Source organism: Planococcus citri, chromosome 3 (genome assembly GCF_950023065.1).
Source record: "Planococcus citri chromosome 3, ihPlaCitr1.1, whole genome shotgun sequence".
In the NCBI taxonomy this organism is placed as follows: Eukaryota; Metazoa; Arthropoda; class Insecta; order Hemiptera; family Pseudococcidae; genus Planococcus; species Planococcus citri.
The window spans coordinates 33,493,124-33,519,429 of NC_088679.1; the positions used below are offsets into that span (position 1 = coordinate 33,493,124).

The following is a 26,306-nucleotide window of genomic DNA, read 5'->3' on the forward strand; positions in this document are numbered from 1 at the left end:
GGTAGGTACCGGTTATTTTTTTCAAAATCGGTGTATTTCAGCCTGAAACATATTTTTGTCCATCGATTTCATACTTTGAAAATTTGAAAAATTATCCTTCCGCAATAATTGTTTGAGGTATAAAGATAAAATTCAGTTTACGAGTACACCTTATATTTTCGATTTTGACATTGTTCCGAAGTGAATTGCAGGCGAGCCTCCAGCGGATTTTTAGAAACTTCCGTTTTACAAAAAAAAAAATGCCACAAAATCTGTCCGAATTAACTTTAGCACGTACTCATATTGTGCCGACTTATTTTTAGCTTTCCAACTTCATTTGATGAAATTTTGTAGGAGTTTAAAGTTGAAAAAATCTATTGGAGGCTACCGTAGTTTCCAAAAGGTCGCTGGAGGCTCCAAAACGACTTGAAATCTATCTACAAAAGGTTAAAATTGTTGCTCAGTGTAATAGACGTTTGTAACAACTAACAAGTATACTTACTGGGGTGGATTGAGAAAAAAAATCTTGGATTTTGATCAAATTCGTGGAGGTAGTTTACTTTGAGTTGAAAATGTCCCATAGTTTCAAATTCTATTTTGTCAATATCTTCTCGTTGGGGGCCAAAAAATATTGAAAAAATTCATGTGGCCAGACTCGTGTCTGTTCTTTATACATATGTATTTTCATGGGTGAAATCAAAATTTTTTATTCAGAAGTCGTTGAAATATTATCATTTTTCCCCCGAAAAACGCGATTTCTTGTCGCTGTGGACAAGGAAGTGGAGTGGGTGAAATTTTTTTGGGTGCAACATTTGTTTAGAGGTTGGTAGGTTGGTAGGTTGGTAGGTTGGTAGGTAGGTAGGTAGGTAGGTACCGAACAATCAATCCAAGAACAGGGACATTTCACCTGTTTTACTGGGAATACTTTTGGGGTTTTATCGGTCCACTTTGACTTCATGGGTAGAAACTTGAGCGTTGAATTTTTGCTGGAGAATAGTTAACTTTTGTAAGAGATATAGGTTGGTTTGTAAATTATCGTAATCGATTTGGGTTTTGGAACGTCAGCTTTTAGTACAGAAACCAATTTCCAGGTTCTCATCTCAAAATTTAATCCTTTTGTAAAGTTTGTATACTTAATAGGTAGGTGTAACGAAACACCAACATGGCAGCTGAAAATTTGGTTTTGAGGTGTAGGTAGCCTAGGTGATGCGCTTTTTCAGCGAACGAAATTTCAACTCAATCGAAGTTAATGTTCACGCGGGGTGTAACGGTTCCCTCGTTATATGTACAAACATGTAATGTGCCTACTTACTTATAGTTGATGACACGTTTATTTAAAAATTTTAACAAGTCTAAATTCGTATTTATGTAAAATTTATGTAATCCAAAAAAATTGTTGAAAAGTACAATGCTCCTAATCATTTGAAAAGCATAACTAATTGTCTATTAGCCAAATTCATGTAGGCTAGCACGTAGTCCTGTGTACTTACTTACCTAGCACATACGAGTACCTAATATTACGCCCTCATAAAACATGCTGTATAGTTATATCGTTGACCACAAACGAAATCCCTACTTGCTGAACTTACACAGTGGAGTTAGTGAATAGTAAACACAATATTAATTTTTTAAAGAACGTTTCGGTTTGATTTGTACCTAAGTCCGAAAAATGGCTAGTGAACGCGATAGCTCGAAAATCGTTAATTTTTTTCGCGATTCGACCATTTTCGTGACTGGAGGCACTGGTTTTATTGGAAAAGTGATGATAAGTAAATTAATTTTGACTTGCGATGTGTCATGTATTTACCTCCTCGTAAGAAAAAAATCTTCAAAATCTAGCGCAGAAAGGATGCGAGAACTATTCGAAAATCCGGTGAGTTCATTAATCTTAAATTTTATACTTAGACTAATTTCAGTTTATGTTCCTTTCACTGAGTTCAGTTGTACATATGTATACTGAAATGTACATATCGATTTTTAGATTTTTATTTACATGAAGAGTAAATTACCCGATTGTATAAATCGTATAAAATTCGTTGAAGGGGATTGTTCTCTTGAAAATCTAGGATTATCGGCGAAAGATGAAGAAACTCTTTGCAAATCGGTCAATTTTGTTTTTCATTGTGCGGCTGCGATGAATATGCTGGGATCGTTTGAGACAGCAGTAAAGATTAATATTCGAGGAACGCAGGAACTCGTTAATTTATCAAAAAGGATAGTCAATTTAAAGGTATAATTTATTACGTTTGTATCTATGCAGATGTAGATGCCAGTAATTTTTTTCTTATGGGCACAATATTTTTCGATCTGTGAAATGGACATATATATTTTTAGGCCTTTGTGCATTTATCTACCATAAGTGCATTCATTGAACGTGATTTAATTGACGAAAAATTATACAAATCAGAACTCGAATATGATGATTGTGTAAACCTTTTAAAAGTAAATCACGTATTGCAATTGGATGAATATCACGTGAATAAGTAAGTAGGTAAAAGTGCAATAATTTTCCGTGTTGTTCGAATAACCATTTTTGGCTGTGTCTGTTCATGCTCTCATAGATATGCTTAGGTACTTACCCTTTCTTGATAAGACTTATAGGTGATAAATTAACTATTTACGCGATGACCAAGGCGGTTGCTGAAAACATTTTCATTCGGAATAAAATCCCAGTTCCAGTAGTGATATTTAGATTTGCTCTAGGTGAGCGCTAGTGAAAGTAATTTTCATTTTGCTCAAGTTGGAAATCGTTATACATACATACAATAAATACTTTATTTGTTTTTAAAGCACTTCCGTGTTGGAAGGAGCCAATTTCCGGATGGACAGATAGATTCTATGGACCGAATGGTGTGATAGCATTAAGTCTACTTGGTGTTGCTCCACCAATATATTGGGACAAGCCAATAATTGATTTCACACCTGTAGATATGATAGTTAATGCATTGATCGCTGTGACTCAGCATTCCTGCGACAAGTAAGGCAATCGCGCAGATTTTCGTGAAATAAAAACATCTGCTCATCCTTTTTGATCAAAATTTTGCGGTTTTCAGATTTCAAAAAAACAGAAAAAACTTGGCAGAGATGTCACCCTTTGTGTATAACTATTCTAATCAAAATTATAACAATACCTTATCCTTGGATGACGTCTTATCATACACGAAAAAAGAATTCAATGTCACTATCAGCGTCTATTCCAGTAAAACTGCTTTTATCCTTTGGATAATCATGTTCGGATTCTTTCCTGCGTTAATTGCCGATTTCATTGGTGTTTTATTTGGCAAAAAAATGCGGTTGGTCATTTCTCTCTATGTACGTAATGTAGGTAACCTCAGAGGCGTGACGAAGTGACGTTTCGTGATGGGAGAATGAGAGATTGAAATTTTCCAACTTTTTTCATCCGATTTTCCCAACATTTTTAATCTAGATCTCCGCTCCCTACAGGATATTTTCACTTAATTATAGCCAGATGGGGTCCGAACAAATTTTTAAAGAGGAAGTTGAAAACAAAAATGTTGAATCATTTTAAATTTTCAAAAACGATACTTTCATACTTACAAAAATTTGAATTGTTCTATTATGTAAAGTTAGGTTGGTACTGAAATCCCAAATCAAAAATTTTTTTGGCTTTTGAAAATGAAATTTAAAACGAGAACAGAAAATTTCTGTGTCCAAGGGAAGCGAGGGCGCAAAATTTTTGGAGAACTTTTGATTTTGCCACAGCGAAACGAGAGCGAAAGCTTTAGAAAATTTACAATTCGTGAGGCACAAAAAAATCATTTTCATAATATAAAAAGTTTCAACGTCAAATATAAGTGAGACTTGAGCGAGGCGAGAGGGCTAAAGCTTTCGAAAATTCACAATTCTTCATTTTTGTCAGTTATTCAGGACATAATTTTTATATTTTTTAAAAAGAACCAATTTTGGGAAAAATTAGAAATTGTTTCCGAATTTTCGGCGAAAAATAAGGAATTTTTTGATATTTTTGACTAGAACACATTGCAAAGACCTTTTTTGAAGAATTTTTAAAGTGAAACATAATTATTTTTGATGCGAGAAGTTAATTTTTTCACTTCCAACTTTGGTTAAGAAATAGAAAGGGAAATGATTTGGTCCGAGCTTCGTTCGAGCGAAACCTTTTGAAATTTTATATGTAATATTCTACACTAAAAGTGAAAACTCATGGGTTTTTGGTACATAATTCTTTGATTTTCCCTGCTTACACTTCCCAACTTTCTCACTAAATTTCTCAACTTTTTCCAACTCGCCGAATTTTCCTCAAAAATTGCGAATTTTTTGCCAATATTTTTCCATCGGGGAGAGGGGATGTGAGACATCCCTCCCCCGCCTGTTCAGCACGACTCTGGGTAACCTACTTACATTTTTTGCACACCCGATGTACGAGTGACTTTCTATTCTTTTTACAGATTTTTAAAGATGTGTCGAGATCTCTTTCGCCTAAATGTCAAATTACAGCGCGTGAATTCATATTTCAAAGTAAATGGTGATAATGTACAAGATTGCTGGAAAAATTTAAATGAATCCGATAAGAAATTATTTTCGTTTGATGTAAATGACATTGTGTGGGATGAGTACGCCGCAGTGGCTTTTGATTCCATTCGAAAGTATCTTAGTGCGCATATTGAAACACATGAAAAAATTCGATTAGCAGTATTTTGGTGAGTTTGTTAAATACCTTCTTGTTCGGGTACCTATTCGACGGATTTTCAATATAACGTCGTGTGGAATAAGGATATTTTTTTGAGAAAAATTTCAGTGGAAAGTCAGTAACCTCATTTCTTCAACACATGTATTTTTTGTTGACGTCATTTTTTTATTCCACGGTGGGTAGAAGCAGGGAATTTTGCCCAGTTCTTCAAAATCGCTTTAAACTGGTTTTAAAATGAGTTCGAGGTATTTGGGATAGTTCATCTCATTCAGAACGGTGAAAATAAGATAACCAGAATCACAAAAAAATTCAAAATCGAGGTTTGAGTCGTTTACCCTATTTAAAATACCTTCAATTTACAATATTTTTCAAATTTGTTTTTGGAAACTTAAGTTCTTAAGAACACCTTTGATTTCTTTTTAGCAGAGCGATGTCATTAAGTAATTAATATCTTGTTTTAATCGACGTTTCAGGGTACCTAAAATACGATTTGCATTCAAAGCATTGTACTGTGTCTTGGGAGTGTATTGTATTCGTTTCATTTACACGTGGTTGGTTTAGTAATAATTACAAACGGAAGCAGCAAATTTAAAATACCTAGAAATACGTATTTACTCATTAATTCTTGTTGCTAATTTAAGTTCCCAAATTTTAAGCATGTAGGTATTTTATAAAATGCACAATTATGAACATTGAACTAACGAGTGGATATTATTGTAAATTTTTAATTTGAAACATTTACCCATAGACTATCTTGATTGAGGAAGTTACAAGGGATAAATAGCGCTACCTATATTGAAGAATTTTTCAAAAAGCTCAATTTTGAGACAATCCCCCCCCCACACGCTGCCGTTTGTTGTAATGAATTTCGCAAACCAAATAATCCCCCGAGCAACCCATTTCCTACTCATTTACTCGAATCTGATGCTTATAAATGCACTTTTTTGCCCTCAACATTGAATCTCAGCCTTGTCAGTGAATTCAAAGCTAGGTAGTTTCCAAGCGAACGAAGAATGAGCTGTGGTTTGCGGGAATGAATTCGTCGTCCCAAAAACCCCCGTTGGACAGCAATCTGGAATTTCAATTCGCAAACTCACGCCCACCTTTCATTTCATACACACTAGTGTGCAGTTTCAGGAGGGGTGGCGCGAGTTCCCACAATGCACGCAAGCAGCAACGATTTTGGACTAATTTTGGGTCACTGATTTCGAATTTGCCGTTTTAAACATGGTGCATTTTACAAGTGATTTATCCGAAATTACACGAGTAGGTAGTAGGTCTAGGTACCTATATATGCATGCATGTTAGGTACCAATTCCGAAATTGTACAATTCGGGGATGGTACAGCCAATTTTGTACCATCTCCGAAGTGTCCGGACCAAGCGTGAATATTACTTTTTCATCGGGCTTTGTTCGTACCATGCCCGGAGGGTCCGGACAAATGTGTTCGACTTGGTACAATTCATGTTGTGCAAAGTCCGATGTAAAGTCTTATAATGAAGGAATTCCAATTTCATGCCTTTATTATTATTTAAACATTCAAACCTTGACATTTTAATCAAGTCCAAAACGAAGGCGTTTTATTTTTTGATTTATAAATTTTCAAAAGCTTTTGCACTCGCATTTACCAAATCTTTTATTCGAAAAAACCAGAAAAATTATCTTTTTGCATCTAAAAATATAGATACCTATAGGCCAATTATTTAGTTCTTGAATTAGGAATTTTTGAGAGCTTCTGCCCTGACTTCGCATTAAGGCCAAAGTTTCTTCAATATTCTGAAATTGGCATTTTATCTTCAGAGAACAAGACTAAAAAAATGATTTTTTAATCTTAAAATTAACAATTTTTAAAATTTTGAAACCAGAAAAATTATATTTTTACGTCTACAAAGATACCTAGGCCTATTATTTAGTTCTTGAATTATGAATTTTTGAGAGCTTCTGTCCTCACTTCGCTCTAGGGCCAGTTTCTTCATTATTCTGAAATTGATATTTTTTCTTCAGGGAACAAGACTAAAAAAATGATATTTAATCCTAGAATTATAAATTTTAGATAGGTTTTGCCCTCGCTTCACCTTAGCTAATCGTTTTTCGTTTCAAAATTTTGCATCTCTCAAGTTTCGAGAGCTTCGCTAGGGCTGATTGTTTTTCATTTCGGAAATTGAAACTTTTCTAGGAAAAATATCAGCTGAAATTAGAAGAATGCCCAAGGCTCAAGGCCCACAACTTTAACTCATTTTATTCGTATTGATGCTATTCAATTTTTTAAATTAATACAATATAATATACGCAATTTTAAATTTGTGTGGGGGGGTCCTTTTTAGGGTTGAGGGAGGGAGGGAGGGAGGGATATTGATTATTTTTCAACTATAACAATACGACAGTATAAAAAAAGCATAAAATTCAAATTCCTTCATTATAAAACTTTAAATCGGACTTTGCACAACACAAATTGTACCAAGTCGAACACTTTGTCCGGACCCTCCAGGCATGGTACGAACAAAGCCCGATGAAAAAGTAATATTCACGTTTGGTCCGGACACTTCGGAGATGGTACAAAATTGGCTGTACCAATCCCGAATTGTACAATTTCGGACTTGGTACCTAACATGTACATATGTACATTGTACAATGCAGGTAAATAGAAAATTGTAATTAAGATACCTACAAGTAGATACAGAGAAAAAAATGAATAGAAAGTACAAATCAAATTTAACAAATCAATCAAAATCAGCAAGCTTTCCCTATCGATGGTCATTTGTAGGTAATTTTTGAGTACCGATTTTAGAGAAAGTTTGAAAACAAGTCATCTTTTTTATTTCAGAGGGAATTCTATTAATTAATATTTTGGCTAGCATATGAAGAGCTCAATTCCAAAATGTGCTTTGTCCAATTTTTTCAAAAATGCGTTTTCAGTGAATTCCGTTAGATGGGACTGTTACGCAGTTAGGTAGGACGTCAGATAGCCGAAAATTCGTTTTTAAACGCGCTATCCAGTACATTGAATGCAGAATTTTATGTAAAATTCGTTTTATTCAACGCTATTGAACCAACCTACCACTCCAAAATGTGCCAAGTCCAACTGGGTGCAGTAGTCTGTTACCTAACAAAACATTGTACCAGTCCAAAACGTGCTAAATACCACATTTCATCGTGATAATTTTGGAAAATAATCTGTATGCAGTGCCAAAACGTGCTTAGTCCCATTTTTGGCGACTTCGTACACAGATTGAACAAATAGGTGTCATTTTGAAAAAAAAAAATTGCAGGGAAAATATTCGAAATACTTTACACTACACTGTCTGATATTGAAACTTGACATTAAAACATCTTTGTGTGTTCACGAATTTTGTTTTTGATTTGCCAAAAACAAAAATCTGGGACAAAGCACATTTTGGAATTGAGCTCTTCATATACAATCAATGTTATCTTGATGAAGCTTATACATTTTGAATTCACTGTAGGTACTGTACAATAGTTGGTTGTTTCTAGTATTGTGTTTGGTGTATGTGTTGGGGGGGGGGATGCGTTATTCCCTTTTTTAATATGTACTTGCGATGGTTGAAGAATGTATAAAGAAGGTTGAGTGAGGATGTTGTTATCTATAGAAATATTTTTATTAGATTTTGTGGTCTGAATTTTATAGATTATTCTTAGAGCTCTTTTTTAAATAACAAAGATTTGGTTAAGTAGTTATGTTTTATTTCCTACCCAAAGGCATAGACTAAGTATATTTAATTGGAAGAGTGTATAGTAAAGTAACATCGGATTGGTTTAGAAAAAAAGAATTGTGTCCGCCAAAACTAACAAGGGAGGTGCCCCAGGTGACATTCACCGATTTCAACGATTCTTGCATCATTGGATAGAGGACATCGAACATAGCCTAACCCCAAATTTTCAGCTGCTGAAGTTGATATTTCAGCCTTCCAGGGTAATTTTTCGATTTTCATATTGCAATTTTGAAAAAATCGAAAAATTGCCCTGGAATGATGAAATATCAACTTCAGCAGCTGAAAATTTCACCATGGGCTAGTCTCACCGTGTGTATTAAAATGCCAAAATAATATGGGAAGTTTTGGTATGCGACCTGCGCAGACTATTTTTGCTCAGTTTTTCAAAATGGCTATGTAAAAATCGAAAAATTGCTCTGAAAAATCGATATTTCAACTTCAGCAGCTGAAAATTTTGTGGTAGACTATGTTCGATGTCCTCTATCCAATGGAGCAAGAATCATTGAAATCGGTGCATGTAACCTGGGGCACCTCCCTTGAAAGTTTGGGAAAAAAGTTTCAAATTTTTTTGGTCACATAATCTCCTTCCAGGGGGGTCTAAAATTTTTGAAAAAATTCACGTGGTCAGGCTCATTGGAATCCTTTTCTCATCCAGAACTCTTGAATAATAAATTTTTCTTCGAAAAAAGCGTTTTTTTTGTTGTTGTGGGCAAGGGGGTTGGGATGGGGGAAATTTTTTTGGGTGCAACACTTTTTTTAGAGGTATTAGGTACCGCACAAAGTTCAATCAAAATTTCAAAAATCCAAGGACAGAGGCATTTCGCCTATTTTACCTGGCACTTCATGGGTGAAAAATTGAGCTTTTCAATTTTCGCTAAAGAAAAATCAACTTTTGTTAGAGGTATGGATCGGTTTTAGAAATTTGCCTTTTTTTATGTAAAGTAAAAAGTATTAATAGGTGTAATAAAAAATCAACATTGCGTTTCGTTACGTACATATTATTTCCATCGCATCGTGAGAAAATCGTAAATCATCGGAAACTCAAATCTGGCAGCTCGAAATTCGGTTTGGTAGATAGCCTAGGTGATGCGCTTATTGCGCTCTTTCAGCGAGCGAAATTTCATCTCAATCGAAGTTAATAGTCCATGGGATTTAACAGTTCACTCGTTATAATATGCACATAAGTATACGTACTTATAGTTGATGACACGTTTATGTAAAAATTTTAACAAGCCTAAATTCGTATTCATGTAAAATTTATGTAATCTAAATAATTGTTGATAAGTGCAATACTCCTAATCATTTTAAACGCATGTCTGGTGGCTAAAACTATTATGTACTCATAAAATAACATGCTGCATACATATCTCGTTGAACATAAACGAAATCCCTAATTGGTACTTGCTGAACTTACGGGGTAAAGTTAGCGCAGAGTCAACACAATATTAATTTTTGGATTTACAAAATAGTAGAACGTTTCGGTTCGATTTTTATAAGAAAAATGACTAGTGAACGCGATAGCTCGAAAATCGTTAATTTTTTTCGTAATTCGACAATTTTCTTGACCGGAGGCACTGGTTTTATTGGAAAAGTGATGATGAGTAAATTAATTTTGACTTGCGATGTGTCATGTATTTACCTCCTCGTTAGAAGAAAATCCTCAAAATCTAGCGCAGAGAGGATGCGAGAACTGTTTGAAAATCCAGTGAGTTCATTTATCTAAAAATTTTATGGACTAATTTCAGTTTATGTTTGTTACATTTGGTTGTATAGGTACTACATACTCGTACATATAATAGGTATGTACATATCGATTTTTAGATTTTTATTCACATGAAGAGTAAATTACCCGATTGTATGAATCGTATAAAATTCGTTGAAGGGGATTGTTCTCTTGAAAATCTAGGATTATCGGCGAAAGATGAAGAAACTCTTTGCAAATCGGTCAATTTTGTTTTTCATTGTGCGGCTGCGATGAATATGTTAGGATCGTTTGACACAGCAGTCAAGATTAATATTCGAGGAACACAAGAACTCGTTAATTTATCAAAAAGAATAGTCAATTTAAAGGTATAATTTATTACGTAGATCTAGGGTGTTTGTAATTTTATTCTTATGAGCATAATTATTTTTTGATCTATAAAATGGACATATTTTTTTAGGCCTTTGTGCATTTATCTACCATAAGCGCATTCATTGAACAAGATTCAATTGAAGAAAAATTATACAAATCACAGCTTGAATATGAAGATTGTCTTAACCTTCTAGAAGTAAATCACGTATTGCGATTGGATGAATTTCACATGGATAAGTAAGTAAAAGTGCAATCATTTTCCATGTTGTTCGAATAGGTAGGTAAACTAGGTAGGTAACCATCTTTGGCTTTGTCTGTTCATACTCTCGTAAATACATAAGTACGAGTATATGCTTATCTACCTACTGTTTCTTAATAGACTTATAGGTGATAAATTGAACATTTACTCCATGACCAAAGCGGTTGCTGAAAACATTTTCATTCGAAATAAAATTTCAGTCCCAGTAGTGATATTTAGATTCGCTTTGGGTAAGCGCCGGCAAAAGTAATGTTTATTTGTTCAAAGTTGAAAATCGTTACATATTACATATGTACCTAAATACTTTACTCGTTTCTAAAGCAACTCCCTGTTGGAAAGAGCCAATTGCCGGATGGGCAGGTAGATTCTATGGACCAAATGGTGTGATGGCATTTAATCTACTCGATATTGCTCCACCAATATATTGGGACAAGCCAATGATTGATTTCGCGCCTGCAGATTTGATAGTTAATGCATTGATCGCTGTGACTCAGCATTCCTGCGACAAGTAAGATGACGCAAAATATCTAAATAGGTACGCATGAAAGCATCTGCTTACCCTTTTTTGATCAACTTTTTGCGACTTCCAGATTTCAAAAAAGCAGAAATAACTTGGAAGAGGTGTCACCCTTCGTGTATAACTATTCTAATCAAAATTATGAGAATCCCCTATCCTTTGAAGATGTCATATCATACGCGCAAAAAGAATTCAATGTCAATGTCAATTTATATTCCAGTAAAACTGCTTTTATCCTTTGGGTAATCATGTTCGGTTACATTCCTGCGTTGATTGGTGATTTCATTGGTGTTTTACTTGGCAAAAAAATGCGGTTGGCTATTTATCTCATACGTACGTAATGTAGGTAACCTCAGAGGCATGACGAAGTGATGTATCTTTGGGGGGAGGGGAGACTGAAATTTTCTCAATTTTTTGCCCTGGATCCCCCCTTTCTCTCTCCAGGATTTTTCAGCTAATTAGCCAGATGTGGTTCGAACAAATTTTGGAATAATAGGAAGTTCAAAACAAAAATGTTGAATCATTTCAAATTTTCAAAAACTGTGCTTACATAAGTGCTTACAAAAATTTGAATTGCTCTATTGCAAGGTTGGTACCTACACTAAAATCCCAAATCAAAAATTTGCACTTTTTTCGTGTTTCTTTTTTTTGGTCTTTAGTTTTTGAAAATATAATTCAAAAAAAAAACAGAAAATTTGAAACAACATTATCTAAGTATTGTTGATACGAAAAGTCAATTTTTCTACTTTTGCTACTTTGATCAGAGAAAGAAAAAGGAAATTGATCTGTTCCAAGTGAAGAGAGGGTGACAGATTTTGAAATTGAAAATTTATATGTAGGTAATCCAAGAAGTAAAAACTTATGGTTTTTGGTAATTCTTTGATTCATTCTGCTTACACAACTTCTTCCCAACTTTTTCCAACTCACTGAACTTTACTCAAAATTCTCAACTTTTTGCCAGAATTTTTCTGTCTTAAAGGGGGCGGAGACATCCCCCGTTTGGCACGCCTCTGAGTAACCTACTTACATTTTTTGCATTTCCGATGTACAAATGCGAGTGAATTTTTATTCTTTTTACAGATTATTTAAAATGTGTCAAGAACTCGTTAGTCTGAATTTCAATATACTACGTATCAATTCTCATTGCAAAGTAAATGGCGATAATGTACAAAATTGCTGGAAAAATTTAAACGAATCCGATAAGAAATTATTTTCGTTTGATTTAAATGAAATTGTGTTTGATGAATACGCCGCAGTGGCTTGTGATTCTATTCGAGAGTTTCTTCGTGCGCATGTTGACAAACATGAAAAAATTCGATTAGCAGCATCCTGGTGAGTTTGATCAGATACCTTCTTGTTCTTTTGGAGGTACATATGTGTATAGCTCATAGCTCCCTTGTTTCAAAATCTGTACCTTCGGTTTACAATATTTTTTTAAAACTTATATGTGTTTGGAAACTTAAATTGCCAAGTACCTACACCTTTAATTTCATTTTAACAGTATACGATGTCATTAAGTAGGTAATTATAATTAATATTTTATTTTAATCGACGTTCCAGGGTACCTCAGATACGATTTGCATTCAAAGCATTATACTGTGTCTTGGGAGTGTACTGTATTCATTTGATTTACACGTGGTTGGCTTAGTACTCGTAATTACCAACGGAAGCAGCAACTTTAAAATACCTAGAAATACTTACCTACTCATTAATTCTTGTTGCTAATTTAAATTCCCAAATTTTAAGCGTGCATGTATTTTATAAAATGCACAATTACGAATATTTAGCTAATAGGTAGATATTATTGTAAATTTTCAATTCAAAACATTTAACTATTTTGATTATTATTGTTTTTAATGACGAAGTTGTGCTCAAGTCAGGTTTTTGAAATAATTAAATGAAATGATCGCGAGCTTAATTGAAATGAGCCAATTAAGTTTGATATGTATTTTGATGGTTTCCCGTGTTTGACTCCCTCTTTCAAGATTTATTTTACCTACTTTTGACGTTCATGTTTAGGCCACGTGGTGCGAATATAAAATTTTATAATCATTGCTATTACTTATTTACTTAATTTTCATTTCTTTGAGTAGGGAGGTACCTATGTAGGTAAATAATATGTAATTTTGTTTGAAATATATCATTTGGAGTCTTAGTTAGGAAATGGTTAACAATAGTTGCATATCTTCACATGTTCTATTTCCATTGTTCTGGATAATTGCCTGATATAAACAAGCTAACTTAATTGAATGATGTGAAGCCTAACTCGATATCCTACAAATTAATTTATGCGTATTCCTAAATTTTCTTCAATTTAGAATTCGATAAGTTTGTGAACTGGAATATTTTCAGATTTGCAACCGACTGAACTTGAAATTTCAATTCATCATCCTATAGTAAATTTTGGAAGTTTTGAGTGTCTTGAAAAATTTGCTGTAGCTTTTTGATCGATTTTCGGCACTTTTCCATTAAAAGTTCAATTTTGAGAATAAGTACGTATTGCTGAATTTGCATGTGTTCAGGGTCAAAACACTCCGGCCGATTATACGTCTTTTCACTATACTATTGAGCTCATTCCTTCTCTCACTCCCCCCAAAAATGTGCAGATTTTTTCAAACATCAATTTGAAAATTGTGCCAAAAAAATGAATTTTTATTAATTCATTTTACAAAGATGATTAGGTACCTACAATAATTACATTCTACAATATAACAACAAAATTAATATGAACAAGAAAAATAAACAGGAAATATGTGATCTGTTACAAGAATACTAGTAGTATCCAAAATATAAATTTTATATGGCAGCTGTTTGAAGTTTCAAATCTATGTGTTAGGTGATCTAGGGCTGTTAAATTACGGTAATTTATTCACTAGTCAAATATGGCGGTAAAATATGGTATTTTACTGTATTTTTTACAACTTTATATGGTATGCTAGTCTCCTACAAAAATTGCAGAATACTCAAATATACCTTGTTACTTATTTGATATTATCAAATCGTTCTTATCAGACTAGTTCAGGAGAATTAGCATTCCATAGGGAAAAGTTGGATAACAAGCTGAATTTTGGTATAGGCCATAGGGGGGTTTTTTGATACGCTGAACACGAATTTTGGGTGTCCAAGTGAATCCGGTGTACGCTTCCCCCTTTTTTGTGAACCCTAAGCCCTCCAAATTTGGTTTTTGGGGTATTGCTCCGAAAATATGCATTTTTGCGAAAAAATCCTTCCATAAATTTTGTTCTCCTCTAAATTCCGCGTCGTATGAGGGGGTCAGCAAAGTTTCCAACCCCAAGGGGGGTGGGGCTAGAACCATTCAAAAAAGGGGGTTTCCTGAAAAATACATAAAGGCTTATAGGGGCCTAAGAGGGGTGAAATGGTCCCCAAAAGCGTTTGAGTACCATTGAGAAACTTCCGCGTGAAAAATTTCAGATCCACGCCACCTCCCCTTTTTTGGGAACCCTCCTTTTCAGAAATTTCAATAACACTTTTCTCAGCCCCATTTTAACCGATTTTGAAAATTTTTCAGTATGTCATGTATATCCGTAGTAGGTATCTCCACAAAAATTTGCAACCCCCTCCCCTCATATTTACCCCTCAAAATGATGTAAAAATGTGTCTTAGGGTGGTTGGGGGTAAAATTGGGATTTTGGGGAAAATAACTAATTATTAATGAGTAGGGTGTCGTTTTCTTATGATTCGATACCGCTGAGCACGAATGTGACGTCAGATTCTTTGCTAGATTCATCAGCCCTCCTCAGAGCACTTGGCCCCCTCAATTTTTACTATTGGCATAAAATAAGTTGAAAAACTGTATTTTGAGGGGTAAATATGAGGGGAGGGGGTTGCAAATTTTGTTCAACTCTTCATGTGCAAAATTCCTGGTTTTCTCAGCTACATTTTTCATTTGTATGATGTGTTGAGTGTATTGGGGATAATGGGCAGATGAATGATGCCTTTTTCCTTATTTGGAAATTTTGATCCAAAATGTAATCCTTACAAAAATCAACATTTTACGTCAAAATGCTTTATTTTATTATTTACATATCATTATTTTAATTATTTCCCAATCCTTTATTTTTCTTCAGGATGATTGTGGTTATCGAAACAAAAAAACAACTCCAAAGAATGCTTGAAAAAAATCCTTGATACACTATTGGATTACTTAATGGGTAATCTTTTACTGATAAAGCTCGAAAAGCTTCTGCACACCTGGTAATTGGTAAAATGTAACTGAAAGGTTTTAAAATCCAATGCATTCCCTCCAAAGGCCACAACACTCCTGCGCATGTGAAAAAATGACATTTTGAAGTACATAATAATTTCAACATGATACCTATAATTATAATTTGTACCTACCTGTACTGTAGTTCTACAGGGTGTTCAGAAATATCGAGTACCCCTAAAAAAGTTTTCTACTAAAATACTTTGGTTGGTCACAGTGAATGATAATAATGATAGCACATGATTGGTTGTTGGACTGGAGAGATAACATTCCACCAATCATATGCATCTACTTCACGTTGCCAACCTATATTTTTAATTAAAAACTTTCTTAGGGGTACTCGATATTTCTGGGCACCCTGTACGTGTATGTCTAGTGAGGTACCTAACTTTATAGACCTAGTCTGTATTATTGAAAAAGAAATAAGATTCCTACCACACATAGTGAAAAATCCAAATGTACTTCCTACACATATGTAAGTAGCTGTTATATGCGAATTACTCATCACTGCTACTAGAAAACCTGTAGATATTGAAAATATATTGTTGGGATTATTAAATTATTAAATTAACAGATCTTACTAGCAGAAAGATTTGTGAACCATACCATAAAAAAAGGCGCTAACACCAGTTGATAACAGAAGTATCGCTATCCATAGTAAATTTCCCACTAGCAGAGGATTGTCATACAAAACGAATAGCGTCAACACCATGGTGGTGCATTGTATGCACAGTATCACGAATTGAATGATTATAAGTGAAATCGCTATTTCCAACATTGTCACTCCTGAAAATAATTTTGTTCCAAGTTTATTCCATTATGTTCTAACAGTCGCCACCTTCATCAACTAATACTTATGAAAATCTACGTGCTTGTTTTTTTTTTTATCATTACAGTTGTATATGAGTCTAAAAAACATTACTTAGGCCTGTGAGGCTGTGTAAATGAATTACGAGTACTCTACCTGAAATTAAAGATCTGCTCAACGAACCGCTCATTTTTTCCATTAGAACAGCTCCAGCAGTGAAGAGCATTGGTAAATGGAAATGAAATCTGCACGCAAAAGTGGAGTTATGTATTTTAATTAGGTACCTACTAGAGAAGAATTGTAGCTGTGATATTTTTGAACAAAATCCCCAGATCCAAACCACCTAGTGCGGATTGAGGGTCAAAATAATGATGGTCACATTTAAAATTAAAAAAATACTTATTAAGAGTCATTCCACGCCAAATCAGCGGATTTTTGCTCGAGGGGTCTTCGATTTTTTTCAAAATCAGATCATATTTATAGAGGTCATCAAAAGATGACGGATGACGCAAACCGGACATTTTTTCGACTTTTTTTGGCGGAGCTGTGAGGCTTCAAAGTTTTCCAAAATGGCCGAAAATGGAAAATTTCAGTTGCAAAGTGCCCCGGTTGTACGTGGTAAATGATTTTGAACTTCTTTTCAAAATATTGCACCTATATAGTACTTTGAGAGAGTAACCGACGAATGATGTCAAAATCAGTGTTGCCACTTTCAAAAACCTAAAAAAACTGGTTTTTAAAACTTATAATTTAAATACCGTGGTTCCGCTTATTGTGGGCGCGTTGGTCCAAAGCATGTTCAACTCTATTAAGCAAAAAACTCTAATAACCGATGCGAAAAAAAAATGCAAAATTCCAAATTTTGTTGAAGTTTTATCACTTTTTGATGTTTTTTAAAGGCGATTTCAATAATTTTCTGTTTTTTAGCTGCAGTTAGTCTTTTAATACGCTTTGAACACATTTTTTTACAATTTTTATAAATTTTTACAAAAATTTTATCATCTTTTGCCAATTTTCACTGATTTTAACATGTTTTCAACATTTTTTTCACCCGATTTTTGTCAAATTTTGCTGAAATTCACGATTTTCTCCAACTTTTAAAGATTGTCCACTCTATTAACCGAGTGCAATGCTCATTTTCACTATTATAAGCGATAAAACTTGCATGTAAAATGATGCAAACGTTCCGTTTCAACCCATTTCATCTCTATTAGGCGAATTTCTCTATTAACCGATAACACATTAAGCGGAACTCACTGTATTTACTTATGGCCGGGAAACTCTTTGCAGTGGCGTAGCCAGGATTTTCTCAAGGAGGGGGCAAACCCAGATTTTTAGACATGAAAAATCGAAATGAGGAGTAATTTTCTGGAAATGTATTGTAATGTGTGGTGATTTTATGAAAATGAAGGCAAAATTACTGCTCAAGCGAAGCGAGAGCTAAAATTTTTGGAAAAAATGGGTCCAAACAACGAAAAAACGTCCATTTTTGCATGTTTTCTTTCAAATTTTCGCTTGAAAGGGGGGGCCATGACCCCCTTCGCCCCCCTTGGCTACGCCACTGACTCTTTGTATTAGCCTACTAAATGCTAAAGTTCTAGATTAGGGAAGTATACGCATACGCCATTTTGGTTCGACACAACGGATGTAAACAACATTAGAACGTATGTACGCATACAATCTTACGTGTAAAAAATGCAATTTTTTCGATTGTTCGCGGGTTCGGGTGAATTTTTAAGTAGTTTCCAGCTAAAGACAATGAAATTTCCTATCGATTGATGTTAAATTTTTGTTATTTCGCGCAAAATTGACGATTTTCTGAATACTTATATTATCCGATTTTTTCATACTATATGTGTCAACTTTAAACTAAAAATACTCGAAATCTTCAGTGAACACACAGGTATTTTAATATAGCAAAATGATCGTAATTTCTTCGTCTTTAAAATGAGTGTTTATCGAAAGCTCTACATGCAACCGTTCAAAAGTTGTAGAAGTTTAAAGTTGCGAAAACAATGCAAAAACCAACCGCGGATGGTAAGTATTGAACTTTGAACTAGAATTACTCAAAATTTTCAACGAACACATAGGTATATTAATACAGCAAAACGTTCGTTATTTTATCCTTTTTAAAATGAGTCTTTACCGAAAGCTCTACCTTCTACCGTTCAAAAATTCTTGAAGATCAAAGTTGCGGAAAATGTTCTACAATCATGTCAATCATCACCAAGTGACTGATAACAGTGATAACACAATTTGAACACTTTCCGCAACTTTGATCTTCAAGAATTTTTGAACGGTAGAAGGTAGAGCTTTCGGTAAAGACTCATTTTAAAAAGGATAAAATAACGAACGTTTTGCTGTATTAATATACCTATGTGTTCGTTGAAAATTTTGAGTAATTCTAGTTCAAAGTTCAATACTTACCATCCGCGGTTGGTTTTTGCATTGTTTTCGCAACTTTAAACTTCTACAACTTTTGAACGGTTGCATGTAGAGCTTTCGATAAACACTCATTTTAAAGACGAAGAAATTACGATCATTTTGCTATATTAAAATACCTGTGTGTTCACTGAAGATTTCGAGTATTTTTAGTTTAAAGTTGACACATATAGTATGAAAAAATCGGATAATATAAGTATTCAGAAAATCGTCAATTTTGCGCGAAATAACAAAAATTTAACATCAATCGATAGGAAATTTCATTGTCTTTAGCTGGAAACTACTTAAAAATTCACCCGAACCCGCGAACAATCGAAAAAATTGCATTTTTTACACGTAAGATTGTATGCGTACATACGTTCTAATGTTTGTTTACATCCGTTGTGTCGAACCAAAATGGCGTAGGGTCACGGGTGGTTAGTTGTCAAAAAAAAAAGTTTTTTGAAGTTTCTGAAGCCATTTATGAATATTTTTTTGCGGTTTTGGGCTCATTTGAAAGCTTGATTCTTTGCGCATGTTTTCTTTTTTTAAAATTGAATTTTGGTTCATGTGATGAATAGTTAATGGTGGATTTAGTGAGATACTTTTTTGTGACAACTAACAACCACCCCTGTTGTAAGTTGTCAAACACGCATTCACTATTGATTTTAAAAAAACTTACAATTCAATTTTCGAAAATTTTCAAAAAGATAACACATGAGAAGGACTTAACTTTTAGATAAACCCAAAAACTTGAAAAAATATCCATAAACGATTTAAAAATTGACTGGTCATTCTTTGAATTTTTTTTTTGCGTAGGTAAATCAATCAATGCAACTTTTTATTCGTTTTATAGAATGAAAGGCAGAAAAACAATGATTCAATAATGCAATAGATAATTTTCTAAAAATATTTTCCCACTTTGATGCATATTTTGGTAAACTATCTCATTGACAACTAACAATATTCCCTTTTTTGACAACTAACAACTTCTCGTTTTTCATCTTTGTACCAAAAAATTTTATTCATTTCAAAATTTTTTGTAATTGAACATGTGATTACTGAATCCGTGATAAAATTTCCTTTAAATTGATGTATAATTTATTTACTTTTGACATATTTTTGATGTTTAAAAACGAAAAGTTCCAATTTAACATGTGTAACTTCGCACCTGTAAAATCACTTTTTTCAAAACTGTATCCCCAAATAAAAAGCTATGTAGCCAATTTTGCATGTTGGAACATTAGTAGGTATAGCATGAAGTTATTATGAAGGTTTCGTGGAGATAGCGTTCATGTATCCTTTTAAAAACGCAATTTGACAACTAACAATTATTGACAACTAACCACCCGTGACCCTATGCGTATACTTCCCTAATCTAGAACTTTACTAAATGCTGCTTACAAAATATGTGCAAAGATGCTAGCAAATACAATCAACTGACAATACTGGCAACTCCATTTAAAATACATTGAGCGTTTTTGTCGCGGTATTAGCGCGATCTGAACGACCAGGGTTAAAACTAACTCCTATCAAAAATGCTCTAATTGGTTGGCTTATAACTGGTTTGAATCTCGCGCGTCCGCGAAATTTGAATAAGCAAATCAGATGCTTGGGGTAGTTGTGGTAACATTTAGTTTCACCCTAGGCCGCTAGGAGGATAAAACACCATTTTTCAACGGAGTTGCCAGTATTGTCAGTTGATAGTATTTGATGCTAGCGAGAAGAATTGTGAGCAATGTGGAGCCAATAATATTGGAATGCCAAAATGGATTTCAAAAGGGAAGATCGTGCATAGATGGGGTACACACAACAGAGCTGCTGATGGAGAAGAGAAGAGAATATAACCTAGGAACTCACATTTGATCTGGAGAAGGTGTATATGATTGAGTACAAAGGAAAAAGTTGTTTGAAATCCTGAGGAAAATTGAAGTGAACGAACAATACATATGTACAATTGTACATAGTATGCTTAGTTGAAGAAATATACAGGAATAATGTAATAGAGAGACATCAATGACACCCATGTCAATACCCTGCTATTTGCTGATGATCTGGTGGTCTTTGCTGAAAACAAAGATAACTTGCAGAGAGCGATGCACAACCTTCAGAAAGTAGCTGATAAATACAGAATGAGAATCTTGTCAAAAACAAAAGTGATGGCCTTTGAGGAGAAGGAGCCAATATGCAGTAAAATCGTTGTAAATGGACTGCCAGTGGAACAAGTTAAAAGCTTTAAATATCTCGGATTTGAGCTACCATACATAGGAGAAGTCGACACACAACTCAAGATCAATAAATTCCTGAGAGTAAGCGAAGCGATAAACCGAGCCATTGCTCCAAGAAAAGTCAGAGCCAAAACTCAAATAAGAATCAGGAATCTACATTATGCTGGCAAGACAAATGCTGATGTATGGAAGTGAAACATGGACAATGAGAAAGGATATAAAAAGCAAAGTAACTGCAGCGGAAATGAGATTCATGCGAGCCATGGCAGGATATAGTATGAGACATGATAGGAAAAGGAACGAAGATATCCTGAAGGAGCTAGGAGCACCGCCATTCATTAGACGAGTGAAAGATTACAGAAAGAAATGGTGAAAATACATTGATAGAATGCCTGATGAACAGTCCCCTCAAAAAGTCAAAGAATACACTCCAACTGGCAAGAGGAGCAGAGGAAGACCGAAGAAAAAACTTGATGATATGTACATCGATACATCGGCAAGCAATTCTTCTACAGTTTCCCAGATGGGATGAACAGCTCACTGGGTCAAAGTTCAATGATGATGATGAAAAAAAATTCTGGAGCCCAAGTTTTTGGACCAAATTTGAAAAATGAGGAGTCATTTTGTAGCTAGAGGAGGGACTACACATATTTACGGGGTCTCAAAGTTGAAACAGGTTTTTGATATGTTATCTACATGAAAAGGACTAAAACTAACAATAAGATTTTTTTCAGAATTTTTACTCGTGTACATCATGGTTATATTTAAATTATTTTTATAAATCCATTTTTTTTTTGTTTTTGAAAGTTATCATTTGTTGATTACCCTCTCAAAGTACATACTAGGTACAATTTGAAAAAAAGTTCAAAATTCTATACCATGTAGGTACTTTCAAAAATGCCTTCTCTTCAAGGGCCCAAATCTCCCCTCAAATAAGGGTACCTCTGGAGCTAAAAAATTGTGTGGGTAACTTTCAACTCAAAGTGAAGGCCTCCGCTGAATTTAGTCAAAATTCGACGATTTTTTTCCCACGAGTCACTCTAATATCTCATATATTTTATAATTGGAATGAATGAAAATGAAGCATATTTTTCAAAGTGGTCTTTTTTGCTACCACACAAAGTCAACCTCCATTTTTTGATACCTTCACCAAAATGAAAATTGTTCCTTTCACGTAACATCCATCTTATCAAACTAGACACTATCATTTTTAAACCCTCAATGACCAAAAATACTTGATTTGGTGAAAAAAACGTGAGGTCGTCTATTATATGTTCGTATCTATTACCACTTACTCTAGGTGCATGCCATAAACTTACAATGATATAACAGATGACGATGTAGAATGTCTAAATTTAGGGTTATTGCTTCCATAAACCGCATCTTCTATCTGTCCAATGTACCAATGTGTATGAAAAAATAAACAAAATCATCAATTTATATCTATTAGGTACGTAGCTAGTTATATCCAGCAATTTGCCTCGAGTCTCAATTTTCATGGAGATGCTAATCTCCAATTTGTAATTTAATCCACTACTTCAACGCATATGCAGTACTCGATTCGTATACTTTTTCCCCAAAGATTCTTTATAATCAAAACGGAGAACGGTGTAAAATAAAAATGAATAAAATAACAGGTTTCGTGAAATTCTGAAAACTCCTCCCTCTCCACAATCTGCAAACTGGGATGCTTCTTTTATAAGGTAGATACAGGTACGAAATTGAGCTTTTACTCGTAGTAGCTGGTAATTGAAGTGTAAAAAAAAGACAACAGTTACGTACTTTGATCGGTAGCTCAGCCAAATGAGGTGGCCATTCACATTCGGAAAATAATTCCCGGAGGTATTCGAAGCATTCTTTCAATGTATCTCTTCTGAGTAGATTACCGATGTACTGGTCTTATCAAAATATGAGTTAGTTGGCTAATTTTAATGAAGTGTTGAAAATTTAGATTCAGATATCAATCAGCATTTGTGAAAATTTGCATAAAAACTCATGCAGACAATATGGAACAAAAGTGCAATTTTTCCATACCTGATACTTTTTTGAACTTTTGATTTTATGATGAGATGGTATAAGTCTTATCAACTAAATGATTTCTTTGCCAATTTTGGGCATCATCTATACAGTGACTGGTTTATTCGCCCTTCTTCATCATAAAAAGACGAGATTTGAATTTCTTATTTTCTTTGACCCATTGACTTTGATTTGATACCACTTTGAACCAGTCACCAGAGATTTTGAGCGAGGTAGATCGCGAAAATCACCATTTCTTAAATTTTATTGTATATAAGGGGGGGGGGGTTGAAAAATCCAATCAAAAATTTTGAATTTGTTATTTATCTGAATCTAATTTTTTTTTTACAAGATAGTTGAAGATACATACTCGACATATCGAGCCAAATTTGAACTTCGCTAAATGTTAACGATGCATCGTCAGCCTTTTCTCTTAATGTGATTCGTTCATTCATCGAAGCGGTATAATTTTTTGGAAAATGTACCAAACCCCAAGCTTTATTTTTTTTTACTGCATTTTTACCCGAATCAATGTCGTAATATTCAACCTGCATCATAAAATTATTCGATTTAACAATATTAAGTGTCAACATTGATAGTTATAGGTATGTACATTAAATGAGTTGCAATAAATGCGCTTCATCTGACCATTTCGTATGTTTTTTGTTGCAGTTTTTTAATGTATCTGCAGCTGAATGGTATTGAAAAATTACATCCATCCAATTGCAACGAATCGCAGTTCGATATTCCTGGAAATTCTTCATTTACTACGGCTAATTTGAGCTCGGTTGGGTCATTCCCAATGCACATCGAGTAAATCATGCAGTCCACAAATGGCACCAAGAATACATATAAGATGATACTGTAATTTATATATTCACAATAATGTAGGTAGGAAGTTAAGTAAATATCTAATCGAGTGTGAAACTCATAACACTACTCCTAGCCGAATAAGAACAAGGATTAGTGTGGCGGGGGGGGGGGAGGAGGCGCAAAAAGCACAAAAATGCAACTAATTTTTTGGAACTCGTTGCGTTGTAAGAAAAATAAAGTTTTTTGAAACTGGCAATTTTCATTTTTTAAAAATATTCTTCAATAATTTACGGTGAAGAGCGAGATCTTCTACTTCTCTTCGTTAATTATGGAATACCTTTCGCATCTTTGCAGATATGTTTGCATAATCTGCAATGATTTGGCGTACCCTGTAGATACTTACGTTGAATTTCTTTTCATCCAGTAGTAATTTTTTGTCAACAGAGCGAATATTATATTCCAAGAACAACTCGGGGTTTGTTTTAAAGGCACTTGTGATTTGTTTTTTGACATTGAATTGAAACGTCCTCGAATTTCCTGCTAATGAATAATACGATAGCAGTAGGATGATATGAAAAATCAAATCCAATCAAATATATTATCTTGGAGCATTACTCACATTATTATTCGATTGATTAACAGCAGAAGTTGAATGTTGTCTTTCGCATAGCTGTAAGAATACGTCTTCTAAAGTCGATGAATTGTACAATGTCATTAATTCAGTGGGCGAATTTTCAGCTAGTAACTTTCCATTTCTCATTAAACCGATCTACATAAATCGAATATACCGAATGACAATTTTCCAAGTTCTGATTGATTTTCTGGAATATTTCATTTCAACTTACAGTATGAGCTCGACGAGTTTCCTCGATATAATGAGTAGTAACGATCACGGTTTTATTTTCCATCTGAACCATAAGTAGAAGTTTATCCCATATGCTGAAAAATTTCGGGAGCTAAATTAAAATCAGTTCTTGGTCATTTTTATTAGGATTAGGAATTTGCTATCCAGCTGAAGGTTAAAATTATTAGAATGGAAATTGTGAATATTTATACCTCACACAAAGCACGGGATCGACACCAACAGTAGGCTCGTCCAGTATCAGCAACTGAGGGTTGTGTACCAAAGCAACAGCAAAGGAGACTCTTCGACACTGTCCACCACTAATAGCATAAATTAGTTTAAAAGATCGCCATTGAATGGAAATTGGGCTCATTATTAGACAATCTACCTTAATCCACCAACTAATCTGGTTTTCGACGGCAAATCTAAGAATACTAGTAATTCATCTGTTCTTTTTTCAATTTCTCTATCACTCAGGCCAAAAAGTCTTCCATAAAAAGTCAGCGTTTCTTCGATAGTTAATTCATTGTACAGAGATATTTCCTGAAGAAGTATTTATTTTTATTTGACGAATCATAGGTACAATTAAGTAATAAATAGGTAGGTATAATATTGATGTTATTTGACCACCTACTTGGGGCATATATCCAATATCAGCATTTGTCTTTGCTTTAACTTTGATCATACCACCATCTAGTTCATTTTTACCAAGTATGCAATGTAAAAGGGTAGTTTTACCACAACCACTAGGTCCCAGTAAACCATATCTATTGATTCATTACATAAAGAAAACGTTTTATTATTCCAGTACCTATCCTTCCTATGTTAAATATTTTCAAATTACTTACATGGTTCCTTCTTTTACAGTCATATTTAATCCATTTAACACAACATTCGAGTCACTGTATCTCTTGAACGCGTTTTTCACTGTAACCGCAGCTTCTTTGGGGTTATCATTTGAATTTATCGTGTCCATCTTTATCATAACTCACGTATTGCTATTAGTTCGTCAGTTATAAGTATGTGTTATTATTAGATAATTTTAAAACACAGTGTTACATATTTGCAACTAAGTAGGTATTTTTTTTTTCGTAAATCGAGTTCCTTATAAAGATGTCATTAAAAACTCGAATCTAAATGTTGAAAATTTAGCTGTAAATATTCAAATACGTACCAGCTTGCGTATTTAAATGAGTATTTTATTCATGATTAATCTGAATCGAAATAGAATATCTAGCAAACAAAATATTTTCTCGGTATACTTCAGGGTGAAAAAGTTATTTTTAATTACCTACCTTATGTGAGGAAAATACTCCGCTCGTAATTGGAGAGCTCATTAAATTGTAAGCTAGTATATGAGTAATAGTTTAATTTTGTTGTTTATATGCAACCTCGTGTTTACCTACCTGGTTTTTAAACTACCCAAATTTATGACAAATTTTAACACGAAATGTTGACAAGCTACGGAATTATAATTTTAATAGCGAAAGTGATCAATTCATGATCGTTTGAAGAAAGCTTAATTTAAAGGATTAACTGGATAGGCATTTCTTCAAAATATCGAAATTCTGATTTGATACATAGTATGTACCTATTTAAAAATTTTATTTTATTATTTCAATAATGTACGTTGAATCAACAAAGGTTAAATTACCTAGGTAGGTACCTATTTATTTAAAAATTAGCAGTACCTACCTACCTATAATTTTCATTATCTGTTCA

At 33.9% G+C, this 26,306-nt stretch overlaps 2 protein-coding genes and 1 long non-coding RNA gene across 5 annotated transcripts; 2 read left to right on the forward strand and 1 right to left on the reverse strand.

Moving 5' to 3' along the window:
* Positions 1–859: 859 nt before the first annotated feature.
* On the forward strand, positions 860–13,287 carry LOC135841330 (fatty acyl-CoA reductase wat-like). Of its 2 annotated transcripts, none has more exons than XM_065358245.1 (8): positions 860–1,852; positions 10,201–10,449; positions 10,542–10,690; positions 10,833–10,942; positions 11,034–11,220; positions 11,303–11,542; positions 12,310–12,561; positions 12,790–13,287. In XM_065358245.1, the coding sequence occupies exons 1-8, from the start codon at positions 1,649–1,651 to the stop codon at positions 12,875–12,877; spliced, it is 1,479 nt and encodes a 492-aa protein (XP_065214317.1). In that variant the 5' UTR covers positions 860–1,648; the 3' UTR covers positions 12,878–13,287. The 2 variants fall into 2 exon arrangements, with proteins under 2 accessions (XP_065214317.1, XP_065214316.1); XM_065358244.1 differs by lacking the exon at positions 860–1,852 and adding an exon at positions 9,114–10,084.
* On the forward strand, positions 3,224–5,943 carry LOC135841335 (uncharacterized). Its single transcript, XR_010557893.1, has 3 exons — positions 3,224–3,272; positions 4,407–4,658; positions 5,122–5,943. It is a non-coding gene; the product is annotated as an uncharacterized LOC135841335 (long non-coding RNA).
* Positions 13,288–15,240: 1,953 nt separating the features above from the next.
* LOC135841329 (ABC transporter G family member 23-like) lies at positions 15,241–25,710 on the reverse strand. 2 transcript variants are annotated; one of them, XM_065358242.1, is made up of 15 exons: positions 25,433–25,710; positions 25,219–25,351; positions 24,973–25,127; positions 24,797–24,904; positions 24,586–24,679; positions 24,360–24,509; positions 24,144–24,280; positions 23,576–23,789; positions 23,298–23,475; positions 22,694–22,809; positions 22,231–22,301; positions 16,419–16,507; positions 16,061–16,240; positions 15,890–15,976; positions 15,241–15,511 (listed from the first exon to the last, which is right to left on the reverse strand). In XM_065358242.1, the coding sequence occupies exons 1-15, from the start codon at positions 25,567–25,569 to the stop codon at positions 15,285–15,287; spliced, it is 2,076 nt and encodes a 691-aa protein (XP_065214314.1). In that variant the 5' UTR covers positions 25,570–25,710; the 3' UTR covers positions 15,241–15,284. The 2 variants fall into 2 exon arrangements, with proteins under 2 accessions (XP_065214314.1, XP_065214315.1); XM_065358243.1 differs by having other exon boundaries at positions 24,144–24,277; positions 25,433–25,709.
* Positions 25,711–26,306: the final 596 nt, after the last annotated feature.